The 16,241-nt window shown below is 43.6% G+C and overlaps 1 protein-coding gene across 1 annotated transcript; it reads left to right on the forward strand.

The window, feature by feature from the left end:
- The first annotated feature begins 4,642 nt into the window (after positions 1–4,642).
- Positions 4,643–15,325, forward strand: FCER2 (Fc fragment of IgE receptor II). Its single transcript, XM_044658700.1, has 11 exons — positions 4,643–4,715; positions 8,149–8,265; positions 8,461–8,517; positions 9,001–9,063; positions 10,167–10,229; positions 11,114–11,176; positions 11,358–11,447; positions 11,894–11,995; positions 13,074–13,225; positions 13,577–13,683; positions 13,797–15,325. The coding sequence occupies exons 1-11, from the start codon at positions 4,643–4,645 to the stop codon at positions 13,936–13,938; spliced, it is 1,029 nt and encodes a 342-aa protein (XP_044514635.1). The 3' UTR covers positions 13,939–15,325.
- The last annotated feature ends 916 nt before the right edge of the window (positions 15,326–16,241 follow it).

Consider the following 16,241-nt stretch of genomic DNA (forward strand, 5'->3'; position numbering starts at 1 on the left):
CCATCATATTTGAGTACCAACTTATTTAGCCATTCTCCAACAGAACCACCAGTCAGTTTTCCCCTACTAAGAAAAGAGTTGCTATTAGTAATTTTGTTCCTATGGATCCTTGGTCCTCCTCATGGTAGTGACAAGTGTATGACTTTGACTCCACTTTCTCATCATTTCCTTCCTGTCCTGCCTGTCTCCCCAACCCAACATTGTGACTCAGCAGAACAGCAGCAGAAGGGGGTATCTGGCTCCCAGCTTTCTTTAAACTACCCCCAAACCCCACCTCAACTTCCCTTCTCCAACAGCAATAACCAGGAAACTTGGGCTGTGCCCAGAAAAACAGCATTCTTTAGGAGAATTTGGAGGTCAAAGGAGTGGGATGGATACTAACCCCAATTGCCCAATTCTATCTATGGTTTCCTCCTCCCACTCTGAAATCCCTATGTTCTTGCCTGGTCAGCTGGGGAAAATTGGAGAGATCTGAGAGACGCCATAGGTGATCCAGGTTGGTCCTAGAAAGCTCAATACTAACCTTCCATCTGATTCTAAGCACTGATTCTGACCTAAACACTAAACCCTGACCTAACCTTGCACTTTTAGGTACTTCATATTTCTGGTAAGGGCATTCTTAAGACCCTTAACCTTTCAATTTGATCACCTAGTTTCAAAATCTTTGAGAGTCATCCTTCACTTCTTCCTCACCATATTCAATCAGTTGTCCAATTTTCCCAATTCTATTTTATTTTTTCCAATTACATGTAGAAACAATTTTTAACATTTTTTTATTTTTAAAAATTTTGAATTCCAAATTCTCTCCCTCCCTCCTCCCTTTCAATCCTCTTCCCTACGATTATAAGCAATTTGATATAAGCCATATATGTGCAGTTATACAAAATATATCTCCACAAAATGTATCTTTATACTTCTTTCCCTCTACCCACATAGCCACCATCCTAGAAGGCATTTATTAGTTTTCATTTAGACAATTGCTCTTTCCTCTCTTCCATTGAACCTCCACACAGCTGCCAAATTGGTCTTCTTAAAATATGGATCTGATCATGTTATTCCCCTATTCAAGAATCTTTTTGTCTTTAGAATTACAGCAAAGGGAATGGAAAATTATGGGCTTGCCCTGGAGTCAGGCAAATCCGAGTTTGAATCTTGCCTCAGACACTTATTAGCTGTGTAACATTAAGCAAATCACTTCCACTCTGTCTTCCTCAAGTTTCCTCATCTGTAAAATGGGGATAAAAATGACACCTATCTCCCGGGGTTACTAAGAAGATCAAATGAGAAAGCATAGGTGAAGTGCTTTGTGAATCTTTGAACTCTAAATAAATGCTCTCAACTATTATTATTTAGAATAAAATACAGAATCATCAGCCTGACATGGAAAGTTCTACACAATCTGGCTCCAGTCTGCTTCTCCCATTGTCATTTCATTTTATTCCTCTCCTATGCACTCTGTCCTGGTCAGACTTTATGCGACATCCCGTCTCCTGACTTTGTGCCTGAGCACAGGTGGTCCCTCATGTCTGGCACGAACCATCTCAATCTCTGTCTCATCCTCAAATCCTTAGCTCCTTCCAAAGCCCAGTTCAGGTGCCACCTCCTCCAACATGAGGCTTTTCCTGACTCTCCCCCCTCACTTATGAATGCTCTCCTTCTTGCTTTGGTTTTTTGTTTGTTTGTTTGTTACATTAAAATGCCTCGGTATCTCCTTCCCTCCCTACACTATTAACAAAAAGCTATATGTATACGTATCACATGAAAGTACCAAGATAGCCCATATCAGACTATTCACTGCCTCAGGGAGGAGAGGGAAGGAGAAAATCCGAATTTTAAAATGTCAAAAAATAAATGTCAAAGTGTTTTTACATGGAACTGAAGAAATGTTTTCAATTGGGGAAAAAAAGATGTATGCATGTGTGTATATATAAAACTACTCTTGCTTGTTTTTATTTATCGGTTCTTTCTTTAGAGGTGAATATAAACAAATTATTCTTCAAACACTATTTCTGTTGCTATATATAACGTTCTCTTGGTTCTGCGTATTACCCTCTTCATAATTTCATGTAGTAGGTCTTTCTATATTTTTTTAATTAACCTGGGGGCAGGCAAGTGACTCAGTGGATAAAGAGCCAGGTCTATAGATGAGAGGTCTTGGGTTCAAATTTGACCCCAGACACTTCCTACCTGTGTGTCCCTGGGCAAGTCAATTAACCCCAATTGCCTAGACCTTACCACTCCTCTGCCTCAAAACCAATACTTGGTATAGATTCTAAGAGGAAAAAAAGGTTTTTTTTTAATTAAATTAAATTAACCTGCTCATCTTTTCTTATGGAGCAGTGGTACTACAACACAATCATGTGCCACAACTTGTTTAGCCATTCCCCTCTTGATGGGCATCCCTTCAATTTCTGATTCTTAGATGCCACAAAGAGAGCTGCTATCGATATTTAGAATATATGGGGGGTTTCCATTTTTCCCTGATCATCTTAGGAAGATAAACCCAATAGTGGTATTGCTGGGTCTAAGGGTATACACAGTTTTATAACTCTGAGCATAATTCCAGATTGCTCTCCAGAACTGCTGCACCAGTTCACAGTTCCACCAACAGTGGGTTAGTGTTCCCATTTTCCCACATTGTCTCCAACATTTGTCATTTTGTCCTTTTATCATTTTAGCCAGTCTGAGAGATGTGATATGATATCTCAGGGCTGTTTTGATTTGCATTTTTCTAATCAATAATGATTTAGAGCATTTTGATTTTCATATATATGCCTTTGATGTATCATATATAGCTTTAACTTACATATAGCTTTGATTTCTTTATCCAAAAAATGTCTGTTCATATCTTTTGGTCATTTATCAGCTGCGTAATATGCCCCTTCTCTTGTGAAATAACTCTGTATTATTGTTGTATTTGCTGAATCTTTATATCACTTGCATTGCCCTAGCAAAAGAGAGCTTTTTGGTGGCAGAGATCGGTTCCTTTTTGTTCTATGTCTCCTCATTGGTTAGCCTGACACATATCAGGGGCTTAAGAGAAGGCCTGATTAATAGTCAATGAGCATTTATTAAACACCTACTATGTACCAGGTATGGTGCTAAATGCTGGGGAAAAAAGGGAGGCAAAAAACAGTCTTTGCTTTCAAGGAGTTCTTAATCTAATGGGGGCCAAGCTAAAACAGGGTAAACTAAAGATAATCAACTGAGGGAAGAGGCTAGAATTAAGAGAGAATCAGGAAAGACTTTTTGCAAAAAGTGCAACTTTAGCTGAGATGTAAAGGAAACCAGAGAAGTCAGGAGGCAAAGATGAAAGGGGAGAGAATTACAGGCATGAGGCATACAGAAAGTGAAATTCCCTGGAGTCGGGGCAGCTGGGTGATTCAGGGGACAGAGAGCTAGGCTTGAAGTCAAAAGGACCTGGGTTCAAAAATTGGCCTCAGACTCTCCTAGTTGTGTGACCCTGGGCAAGTCACTTAACCCCATTTGTCTAGCCTTTACCACTTTTCTGCCTTGGAACCAATACTTAGTATGGATTCTAAGACAGACGGTAATTGTTTTTTAAAAAAGAAAAGAAGTTGCCTGGAGTCAAGAGATGGAGTGTCTAGTACTAGGAACAGGAAGGAGCCCTGTGTCATTGTATCACAGAGTACATGGAAGGGTGAAAAAGGAAGGAGACTGTAAAGGTAAGATGGGACAGGTTATAAAGGGCTTTAAAAGTCAAACAGAGCACTTTATATCTGATCCTTGATACAACAGGGAGCAAGTAGAGTAGATTGAATAAAAGGCATGGATAAACTTGAACTTTAAGAAGATCTTGATGGGGACAACTCAGTGGCTCAGTGGATAGAGCACCACCAAGTCTGGGGACAGGAGGTCCTAGGTTCAAATCTAGCCTCAGACACTTCCTAGCTGTGTGACCCTGGGCAAGTCACTTGACCCCCACTGCCTAGCCCTTACTGCTCTTCTGCCTTGGAACCAATACTTAGTGTTGATTCTAAGCTGGAAGGTAAGGGTTTATTTTAAAGAAGAAGATTCTTATTACAGTGTGTATTGCTGAGTAGACCTGCATCTGACCCTTCCTCAAACTCTCACCCTACCCTCACCTGACCCTTCTACCCTTAACCAAGAACTTGACCCTTACTCATACCCTGACAATGGAATGGATTGCCAACATGGGCTTTCTGGCAGATGCTTAATGACTCATGTGGGGGGAGTAGTAGAACAAAAGCTAAACGAGGTCTCTCTCACCTCTGCAAGTCCCTAAGACTGGTGACTCTAATACCTTTGGCCCTAACAGCAACAGAAGAGAAGAACTGGGAAGAAAGGTAAACTTGGGAAGGAGGAGGAGAGAATTCAAGAACTCTTTTTTATGCTGAGCCCAAACTATTTTAGGGCTCACTTGCTTATGCCTGAGCATAAAGGAGGGAAGAGGAGCAAGAGAGATCCTCAGAAAGCCCTGAGTTTTCTTCCTTATCCTAATCCTGGGGATTTCTAGGAAAGGGTGAGTATAGGAGGAAGAGGAGGAGGAGAAGGAAGAAAAAAGCCTCATGCTGCCTTTCCGAGCAAAGGCTCCGCCCTTCTTCCTTTTAGTCATTCTCCCCCAGTACAAAACCAGACTGTAGTAGCCTTCAGAGCTCTGATGGAGCCTGAGGCCAAGTGGAACGGCAGCTCAGACCAAGTGGAATTCAGCAAGATGTCCCCAAGAAGCCAGGGTGAGGGCATATGGAGATGGTGGGGATGGGGTCGGGAAAAGGAGGGACTGGGAGTCCTGGAGATGACTAAAAGCTAGCTGAGCTGTGTGCCTCCTTCCTTCCCCTCTCCCTCCTGTTCAGACTGTGGCAGAGCCCAGAACCCCAGGCTCTTGGCATCCAGTGGGCTTTTTGGAGCCTGGTGGCTGTCAGAGTAGGTTACTGAGCCCCCTGGGATGCCATTCTTCCAAGACTTAACCTTCCCTGACCAGGCTCCCTGAGCCTTTCAGACCTTCCCCAGGTATCCCATTTTCTAATTCTTGGAAGGTTACAAGAGCAGAATTTATGTTATGGAACCACAGGAGGATCGAAGACTTAGAGCTGGAAGGGTCCTTAGAGGTCATCACTTCCAACCCTCTCCATTTACAGATGAGGAAACTGAGGGACAGGGATGTTAAGTGACTTGCCAAAGTCACAGAGCTAGGATCTGAGGCAGAATTCACAACCAGGTCTTTCTGTCTTCAAATCCATCTCTCTGTTATAATGCTAGTGATTAGGAGGAGTAGAGGTGGAGGAAGGAATAGAGTCACATCCCTTCTCTGGACCTCAGTTTACTCATACATAAAATGAAAATTATTCTAGGACAACGTCTAAGGCTCTAATCTCTAGGATCCTATGACAAGAACAAGGGCATTCCAGACATGGGGAGATAAGGGAGGAGAAGAAAACTCAGAATATGGGAAAGCAGGGAGATATATTAAAGAATAGGGTTTGGGATATGGAAAGACAAGGAAATGATGTCACCAGATCACAGACCATGGGCTGAAACCAATTCATTTTAGAGATGAGTAAACTGAGACCCATAGAGGCTACGTATCTTAGTAATAAACATTTATACAGCCCATTGAGATTTGCAAAGCACTTTACAAATATTATCTCAATTGATCCTCCCCACAACCTTGGGAGGTAGGTAATATTATGAACCCCATTTTACAGATTAAGAAACTAAAGCAGGCAGAGGTAAAGTGACTAGTCCGGGGTCATACTTAGGAAAAAATATAAGGGCAGGATTGAACTCAGATCTTCCTTGACTTCAAAGCTATCACTCTAAGTCACCTAGCCAGCACAAGGTCACACAGGGAGTAAGTAGAAGCATAGATACCAGAGACAGGCAAATGGAGTAATGGAGAGCTAGGGAGAGGTATTAAAGGACTTTAGAAACCAGGATATAGAGAAATGCAGAATATGAGTGTGGGTCTGAGTACATATATAAGCAGAGTATGAGAATGGGGCATGCTTATAATCCTTGCTACTCAGGAGGCTGAGGCTAGTGGATAGCTTGAGTTTACAAGTTCTGAGCTACAGTGGGCTAAGCAATCAGGGGTCTCTACTTGGTCCTGCATCAATATGGTGGGCCCCTAGTGGCAAAAGCCACCAGGCTTTTTTTTTTAATCTGTCTACTTTTTTGTGTCTTCAAGCTTATTTCTCTCGCTATCCAGCTTGGATAATAATAGATGTAGAGATGGAAGGGACCTCAGAGGTCATCTTGTCCAAGTCCCAATTTCCTCATATGAGGAAAAAGACTTGCTCATGGTCATATAAGGGTGAAATTGAACAGACTCAAGCCAGAAAAAGAGCAGGTCAAAATTCCCATATAGATCAATAATGGGGTTAGACCACTGAGTGGTCACGATGTATTGAGAGTCAGTTTCCCTACCTCCTAAAATAATTTTTATATATATATATATATGTATATATATATATTTTTTATAGTTATATGTATATGTGTATATATAGTTATATGTATACATGTATAAATAATATATAGATACATATATAGACATATTTCCATCAATCTATATAAATGGGGAGTATGGATATATTGATAATTAGATATAGATGACACATATGTAGAAACAGATGGAAATGGGGAAACTGAAGAATGGGAGATAGAGGCAAAGACAGATCCAGGAGTTGGAGAACAGAGGGACAGACATTCCTAAATGGAATGGACCACCTTGGGANAAGACTTGCTCATGGTCATATAAGGGTGAAATTGAACAGACACAAGCCAGAAAAAGAGCAGGTCAAAATTCCCATATAGATCAATAATGGGGTTAGACCACTGAGTGGTCACGATGTATTGAGAGTCAGTTTCCCTACCTCCTAAAATAATTTTTATATATATATATATATATGTATATATATATATTTTTTATAGTTATATGTATATGTGTATATATAGTTATATGTATACATGTATAAATAATATATAGATACATATATAGACATATTTCCATCAATCTATATAAATGGGGAGTATGGATATATTGATAATTAGATATAGATGACACATATGTAGAAACAGATGGAAATGGGGAAACTGAAGAATGGGAGATAGAGGCAAAGACAGATCCAGGAGTTGGAGAACAGAGGGACAGACATTCCTAAATGGAATGGACCACCTTGGGAGGAAGTGGGTATCTCATCACTGGAAGCCTTCAAGCAGAGGTGTGGGATGACCATTTGTCTGGAATAGCACAGCAGAAAATCTCATCTTGAGTGTGGGTTGTATGACATGGTCTCTGTAGTCCCATGTAACTCTCAACATTCTGAGAGTTCTAATTGTATAACAAAAGGTAGTAGTGGGTTCAAGCAGGGGACCAGTCAATAAAGGTAGAGTCAGAACCAGAAGGCAAAAGGGAAGAAGCAGGGTGGGGAGAATCATCGGAGGGCATAGAGAGCTAGAGCTAAACCAGCTTCAGTGAGGTTGGCATATCCAGAGCCTGAGGCTCTAGGGATGGCAACAGAATTGGGCAGGAAGGTATTCTAGCCACTCTAGCTCTTCACCTCAGAACCTCTGAGATCCTTCCTGCCCTGAGCCAACACCTAAGAGAGCAATCAAACAATGAACTCAAGGGCATGGTTGGAGTATGGGATTGGGGTTCAAATGTCACCCTTACATGACCATGAGCAAGTCTTTTTCCTCATATGAGGAAATTGAGACTTGGACAAGATGACCTTTGAGATCCCTTCCATCTCTTATTATCCAAGCTGTATAGCTAGAGAAATAAGCTTGAAGACACAAAAAAGTAGGCAGATAATCAGAAAGAAACCACATTTGCATTTTTGTTTCTATATACTTAAGGCCTAGCATAGTGCTTGGCACATAGTAGTAGCTTAACAAATGTTTGCTGAATTGAATTCTGTCCTGAAGGAATCCTTCTAATGGGCTCTAGCTGGCCAGCCTGCCTGACTCACTCAGGGTCCCTCCACATGCCTAATGAATCCTGAGGCTTGGACTTAAGAGGAAAGAGGTTGAGGTCAGAGCCCTGGTCCAAGATGCAGGCCCAGTGCCAGATTAAGACACCGGTCAGAGAGTCAAAACCCACAGTCTAGACCATGTTCTCTCAAACTTGCCCTTCACCCCTTTCTATCTTCTTCCCCTGGCTCCCAGGATTCACTAAGCTGCCCGGCCAGAAGACCTGTGGAAAGAGTGTACTTCTCTTTACCTTTGTGCTACTGATCTCTGCGGCCCTGTGGGGAACACTCCTATTCTTGTTCCTAACTCGGTGTAAGAACCTCCCCATTCCTACCCCACCATTCAAAGCTTTCTGGCCCCTGTCTCTTACTCAAATACCCAGACTCCAAAACATTAACCTGAGAATCCAATGGAAAGGGTTCAAGGGATTTGGGATGGGGTGGGGAAGGAGGTTGGGCCACTGAGAGGTAAAAAAGGTTAACACTCGTATTGCCCTGATTCTTCTAGACAGAGAGCTAGTCCAGGACTTGGAGAAGCTTCGGGAGTCCTGTGTGTACCGTAATGGTATGTATGTCACACAATGATGCCGTGAGATGTTGTGTTCCCCTCTTCAATCCCTGACCCCCAAATCCCAACTTCCTAACATCCTCATCTCATGATGCTCTTTCACTTCCCAATACCACACACCTCCCTCCAAGAACCACAGAGCACACAAGCAATACATTTTGCAAATGGGGAACCTGAGAGAGGGACATGACTCACCCAACACCACATGACTAATCTGTGGCAGAGCTTGGACTAGAGCCCAAGTCTCTGGATTCTTCCAATTCTGGAGTGCTTTTCCTGCTTCTCTCACCTAGGCTTATAGAATGACTCTGTACCCCTAAGAGTCGGGACCTATTAGCCCTGAAATAATCCCTGATCCCTAAAAATCACCTTCCCTACCCCAGAAACGCAAAATGATTTCTTCAGTATATGCTCTCCTAGAATGTCACTTTATCTTCTGGAATGACTAACCCCCCAATTTTTTCCTCTCTACTCTTTCAGACTCTGGGATTCTGACTGTCCTTAGACGGCTACAAGAGGCACAGCTAAACCTCAGAACAAATGGTGAATCTCAGAATGGATGTATTTGGGGCCCTGGTGGAGGAATGGGTCTCAGCCAGAGAGCTCTGAGGGTTTGTGGAAGCCTGGGAGACAGTTCCATGTTAATATGAAGGCCAGGATCCCAATATTAACACCTGAGATGGCACATGGCAGTTAAGGGAGAGGGTAGTGTGGTGACACTGTATGACCTTGAGGAAGTCCTTTCCCTTCTCTGGGTCTTGGTTTCCTCACTTGATAAAGACAAGTCATTCTAACCTGCCTATACCTGGAGGATCCCATGGGATGATAAGTTGAAATATGGAGAATGAATATTCACCACTCTTCTTCCCATGCCACCAATAAGACCTGGGAGGAGAAGTCTGACTCCCACCCCTTCTCTCCTCAAAAAAAGATCTAAAGATTTAGTGGAGTATGAATCAACAATGCGATATGGCTGCCAAAACAATGAACATGTTCTTAAGCCACACTGAGAGCACTCAAGTGTCCAGAACTGTTGGTGGTGGTGGTGGAGGCAATGTCCCACTGTGCTACCCTGGTCAGGCCTCAACTGTATTACATTCTGTTATGGGTATCACCATTTGGGAAAGACACTGACTTTCTAGATAAAAATTGCCTCAAGGAAAGCAGCAAAGACAGTGTAGGATCTACATTCATGCCAATGAGGATTGGTTGAAGCAAATAGGGATGTCTAATTTGGAGAAGAGAAGAGGAAAATTAAGAGCTGCCTTCAAGCATTTGCAGGGTTGTCAAATAATTAAGTGACTTTCTCTGCTTGACCCCAGAAGGTAGAACTGGTAGTGAAAACTAGAAGTTGCAAAGGGCAAATGTAGACTTGATAAAAGGAAAAGTCTCATAACAAATATAGTTGTCCAAAATGGAAAAAAAAAAACCCTTTACAAGCCCTCTAGAGGGTCTTCTACCAGAGATGAGATGAACACTTCTTGGAGAGGTTACAGAGCTGGCAGAGTGATTTCTATTCAAGTTTGGTTAAGTCCCTTTCAGATCCTTGGCCTTGGGTCGGAAAAAGGATGGAGGGCTCAGAGACTCTCCGTTCTGGGGGCCACATCAATCCCTAAGACCAGTATTGTTCTCACTTTCCCTTGAAGTTCCTCAACTCTCCAAGACCCTGAACAAACTCCAGGAAGGTCAGACATCTCTGAAATCTGAAGGTGAGAAAGTTCCTGGATGAGAGGGTGACCTGTTGCTGAGGATTCTTTCCCTTTCTTGATAAAGAGGAGAAAAACCTGAGCTTTCCCCAGGGCTTCTTAATTATGACTTTAAACTATTGTGCTCCAAAGCCTAGCACCAGCCTCTGAGCTAGGTCAGTCTCTCAATGGAATGGGGCAAAAATGTAGATAGCAGAGGCCCAGAGACACCAATTTTGGAGAAGGGAGGGACTATGAGTCAATCTAGAGAAATGTGGTTAGTTTACCTGTTGTGATGCCTAGACTCCACAGAGGATCATAGGACAAGGAACTGGGGACCAGGGGAACTCAAAGGCCTTCTGCCTCAAAGGGATGGTCTGTCCCCACAAACCAACCCTGTTCTTCAAAAGCCAACTTTCCAAGGGAGCAGCTGGGTAGCTCACTGGATTGAGAGTCAGACCTAGAAACAGGAGGTCCTAGGTTCAAATCCAGCCTCAGACACTTCCCAGCTGTGTGACCCTGGGCAAGTCACTTGACCCCCATTGCCCACCCTTGCCACTCTTCCACCTAGGAGCCAATACACAGAAGTTAAGGCTTTAAAAAAAAAGCCAACTTTCCAAGACCTTAGAAGGACTTCCAGTTGAATAGACAGTCCTAAAATTTCAGGGCTTGGAAACATGAGAGATATCAAACAGGGACAGAGGGAATATTAAAGAGGAGGAGCAAGGGACATGGGAAATGAGGACCCTAAAGAACAAAATATGGGGAAGGGGCCTGTGGAGATGGTGACTATAAGAGGAAGTGGTCCTGAGAGATATGGGGGATGGGAAGTCCTAAGGGATGGTGGTTTTGTGGGTCATTCCTTGCTTAAGATGAACAGTCTTCCCATCTTCCCCTCCTACTCTCAGCTTCTCGGTTCTCTCAACAACTGAAAAGACTTGAAGAAGACAGCACAGCCTTCAGGTCTCAGGGTAAGAAGGTGGAATAAAAAAGGGTTGTGGAAATAGAGGAGGCTTGTGGGAACATGGACCCAAGTCTTGAAAGAAGGGGACAAAAAAAGGTGAAACAGGAGTAGAGAGATGAACTTGACCCTGGAAAGGCATCAGTACTAAAGACTGTTCTCCCCATCCCCAACATCCCCAATATCCACAGTGCTGAATGAGAAGGACGATGCTACTCAGGCTCGGGGAAAACTGGAAGAAGAGATTGAGAAGCTTTGGATTGAATTCCAAAGAGCAACCGGTGAGAAAATAAATGGTGAGGGTGGGATCCTCTACTCTAAACTCCACCCTCTCTGTTCCCTCACTCCTCCATACAGCCCCATTCTCAAAGGTGAGTGATCAGACCCAAGACTCCTCAAACCCTGGGGCATGGGGCCAAAAATTCACTGCCACTCTTCAACCTTTCAGGATCCATCAATAGTTTTTGTTACCATTTCTATCTTCTTTCTCATTTTCTACCACACCTCCCCTTGCTCTCCTCTTTGCTCACAAATCCCAGTCTCAGACTCCAAGGGTAGAACCTTCCAAAGTTTCTAATCTGAGCTTCCTCTCAGGACAGGGATCACCTCTATCACCTCCCCAACTAGCCACTGTTCAACAAACTCATCTGCACTTACTAACTTTGGTAATGGCAATGATGATGGTAGTAGGTGGTGATGATGATGAGATGATGGTTCCTCTCCCTAGGATGGACAGTTCTCCCCTCTTCCCCTTCCCCAAACCTCACAGCTTCTCAGCCCTCCCAAGGACTGGACAGGCTTGAAGATCACACAGCCATGCCAACCCAGGGTGAGAAACAGAGAATGAAGATTGATGTTGTTGGTATTCATAGTCATGACAATGTTAATGATGATGTTGATGGTGGTGGCGTTAATAGATACAATGGATCATGATATGGTGGGAGAGAGCTAGTGTTGCTGGTGTTGGTGATTGTGATAGACAATGATGGTGATAAAAAGATTGAAAGGATGATGGTTATTTTTAGAGACAATGGTGAAGATTAAATTAATGGTTGTAATGATCAGGTGGTGGCATTCATAGTGGTGATGATGATGGTGACACCTTTGGTGATGTTGATAATAAAGAGTGATGATGATTATGGCAATTATAATAGTGATGGCATTGATGATGTTAACAGTAGTATTAAACAATGGTGGTGGGTAGTACCCTATTACCTATTATTGGTAGTAATTGTTGGTGATGGTAGAAGGAGGGAAAAGAAGGGAACAAGCATTTATATTACACATACTATGTGCCAGGTACTGTCCTAAGCCCTTTACAAACATTATCTTATTTCATAAGTAACCCTGGAAGCTAAGGGCTATTATCCCCATTTTACAGTTGAGGCAGAGACTAGGTGGATAGTAGGTGACTGAGGCTGGATTTCAACTCAAGTCTTCTTGACTTCAGGCATAATTCTCTATGCACTGTACCACCTAGCTGCCTGATAAAAGTGGCAGTGGAAGTGATAAAGACAATGATGATGGCAGTGTTGGAGGTTAGTGATGAGAGTAATGGTGGTGGTGATGTTAATAGTAACAATAGTGATGGTGGAAATTATAATGATGGAGTGAATGATGTCAGTGTAGTGTTGATGATGTGAATGGTGAGAATAATGCTATAGAGATGATAATGGTAATAATGGTGATGATGGGAAAGGTAGTTAACAGTGGAGGTAAAGGTGTTAATGGTAATCAATGGTGATGGGAATGAAGATGGTGATAGTCTTGAAGATCCTTTCCAGTGATAAAATTCTATGCTTCTCTCCTCATCCTAGGCTCCATTTGCTCACAAGAAAAAATCCTGAGTGGTAGCTGGGAGATTCCTCTGCCCTGACCCCAAAGCTTACCTCTTTCTCTTGCTGCAGGCTCTATCTGCACAAAGTGCCCAGAAGACTGGCAATTGTTCCAGAAAAAATGCTACTTTTTTGGGAAGGAGCCCAAGACATGGTCCCAAGCCAAGTTTGCCTGCATCAATCTTCAGGGTCGGCTAGTCAGCATCAAAAGCAGAGAGGAGCAGGTGGGACATCAAAAGACCTGGGATCCAAAGTGGCCTGAGCTGAAAAGGGGAAGCTGAGTGATCACAACAGGGTCCAAGCTAAGTGAACTCCTCCTAGAATGTAGGGAGGTTTTATAGGGTCTAGTCCTAGGAAGAAGTTCCAGAGATGCTTCTCTGTCTTTTTAAGGGTCTGGGCTGATGGAGTTGGAATGAAGTGGCCCTACTTAGAGGGAAAGACTGAAGGGAGGAGTCTGTGAAAGATTATCTGATACCTCCAAGAGGAGATGGGTACTAAAGAAGGCAAGTCTGAGGACCCAGGCATCCTGGCCCTTACCCTTGGGGGTTCTAACCGATTACTTGTCCTTCCCTCAGGCTTTCCTAACCCAGAAGGCCAACAAGAAGGGTTCCTGGATTGGCCTCCGAGATCTGAACATAGAAGGCTCATTTGTTTGGATGGATGAGAGTCCCTTGAACTACACGTGAGTTGTAGGAAGATCCAGGGAGGTGGGATGGAGTAAAAGTTTAAAGATAGGGCTGTAGGGCAATTAGAGTTTCTCTATCTATCTGCCTCTCTCCATTTTCTGCTTTTCAGCAACTGGAGCCGAGGAGAACCCAACAACCAGGGTCAGGGAGAAGACTGTGTGGCAATGCGTGGTACCAATGGCCTCTGGAATGATGCCAACTGCCGGGGGCAACAGGATAGCTGGATCTGTGAGAAGCTAGCCACATGCTAACCACTTACCATGGCCCAGAACTAAAACCCAGCATTAACCCTGATATGGCAGGGTCAAAAGGTTTCTTATTTCTCATAAAGAAGAAAAGGAAGGAAATGCCCTCCAAACCTGGACCTGAAACCTAATGCTCCTGATCCTGCATCCTATCCCAGCCTCTGGCCCTCCCATTTCCTTGGCTTTCTGCCCCTACTCCAAGCTTTCCTACTCTCAGATTAGGACCCAAGCCCTCAATCTCCAGCCTTCAGTCCCTTCCCTGAACTGGGAGGGAAAGCCAACCCTCCTCCTGGCACCCACTTTTCCTGAGGTTGTAGGAAAAGCCACATCTCCCAACCTTCTCTAAACTCTCAGCCCTCCATCCCAGGATGCCCAGATACTCTTAGCTGCTTTCTCACTCACCAAAGATTCTTGGATAGTTTCCAAGGCATGCCAGGGAAGGCTGAATTTGTCCTGGCTCTTCCTTTCCTCCCACTCTACCTCAATGGGTTAAAGATCAGGGTCAGTCTCACACTTCTGCTTGCAGTCCACCACTGCCCTGGAAGGCTAGTTTTCTCCTCAGCTCTTCTGCAACCAGAACTATAGTTCACCTCTGGGTTTTTGTTACCATCTCTGGTCCTGACCCCCAGGCTGAGCTATGGGTTCAAAAGCAGCCATCCCATTTACAGATGAGGACACTAAGGCTTCTAGCCCAGTCTATGGCACACTCAGGGTCTAGGTCTAGGACTTCACACTCACCCTGAGCCATAGTTAATTCCAGTTCCAACAAGCCACATTCTCAATTTGCCACTTATTCCCTACCTCCACTCCACCAGACCTCAGTCCCCAAGTCTCACTGTTCCCTGTCCCTCAGTTTTGCTCCCAAATATACAAAAGCCTGAAGTCTTTCTGGAGGAATCATCAAATCCTGGTCTCTGGTGCCTCTAGGAAGCTTGGAAGAGAGAAAATATATTTATAGGATAGTCTGTCATCTTCCTCCCATAGGATTTGGCGATAGATGGGCCCTTAAGATCATTTCATTCAATCCCTTCATCTAATATTTAGGGAAAATTCAGCCCAGAGATAAGTGACTCATCCAGGGTCAGTGAGATGACCTAACATGTCAGGCCAGACATAAGCAGCAGAACTGAGATTTGAGCCCAGTTCTTCTGTCTAGGCTCTCTTCACTACACTCACACTTTCAGACTTTCTCCATACAGCCTATCCAGATGCCCTTTTCACTAGTCCAGCCCAGCTGCTGTCAGCCCATGTCCTCCCTCCCCCAACAATACGTGAAGTTCAGAAGCTCAAGCACCTTCAGCTCACTGGTCAGAGCAGACTGCTATGGTTCACAAGGGCCTTAACTGAACAAGTCTCTCCTCCTCAGTTTTTCTTTGAATAAAAACGATGGACTTTTTTTTTTTTTTTTTTTGGTAACCCTTACCTTCCATCTTAGAATTGATAGTAAGTATCCATTCCAAGGCAGAAGAGTGGTAAGGGCTAGACAACTAGGGTTAAGTGACTTGCACAGGGTCACACAGCTAGAAGTGTCAGAGGCCAAATTTGAAATCAGGTCCTCCTGACTCTAAACCTAGCATTCTATCCACTAAATCACCTAGTCACCCTCTGACTCCTTTTTTTTTTTTTAATCCTTACCTTACGTCTTAGTATCAATTCTAAGAAGAATAGTTAATGGCTAGGCAATTGAGTTTGTGATTTGTCAGGGCACCTAGCTTAGAAGTGTCTGAGGCCATATTTGAACCCAGGACCTTCTACCTGGCTTCTATTCACTTTACTACCTAGTTGTACACTGCCTGCATAAAAATGAGAGATTGAACCAGAGGCTTCTAAAAGCCCCTTCTAGCTCTAAATGCTGCAATCTAGCCCTCTCTATGTGACTTTCCATAGTGATGGTGGAAGATATGAGTCTGGACTAACTCACTAACAAACCAACTCCCTTGTCTCTCCATCATCACTTAAAGAATTAGTGACAGCTTCTCTGGGAACCATTCCAGGATCCATCACAGAAGAGCTGCTTTGTCTTCTGCTACCCACCCCCTCTGCCCCCCAGTCTAGCCCTTGAACTACATGACTACTTTCCCAGGCTTGTTTTTGCCCAAATGAAGTAATAGCCCTTTCTCCTGACACTCACCCCTCCCGGTCCCAGAATGGAGCTCATTTCCACTATAAACTAGAATCTCATCTCTGCATCTACTGACAAGTCTCCTGTTGTTTCATCCTGAATTCTCCTCAGCTCACTGATTCAACAAATGTTCATCAAGGACACCCTGTGTCCAGGGCACAGTACTCTAATGAGAAACTCAGGGCTG

The sequence above is a fragment of the Gracilinanus agilis genome, chromosome 1 (genome assembly GCF_016433145.1).
Source record: "Gracilinanus agilis isolate LMUSP501 chromosome 1, AgileGrace, whole genome shotgun sequence".
Lineage (NCBI taxonomy): Eukaryota > Metazoa > Chordata > Mammalia > Didelphimorphia > Didelphidae > Gracilinanus > Gracilinanus agilis.

Coding starts and splice junctions, on each gene's coding strand:
- FCER2 (XM_044658700.1), top strand. CDS start 4,643: ATGGAGCCTGAGGCCAAGTGGAACGGCAGCTCAGACCAAGTGGAATTC. Junction 8,266..8,460: donor ATTCTTGTTCCTAACTCGGT/GTAAGAACCTCC, acceptor TGATTCTTCTAG/ACAGAGAGCTAGTCCAGGAC. Junction 11,996..13,073: donor CACAGCCATGCCAACCCAGG/GTGAGAAACAGA, acceptor CTCTTGCTGCAG/GCTCTATCTGCACAAAGTGC.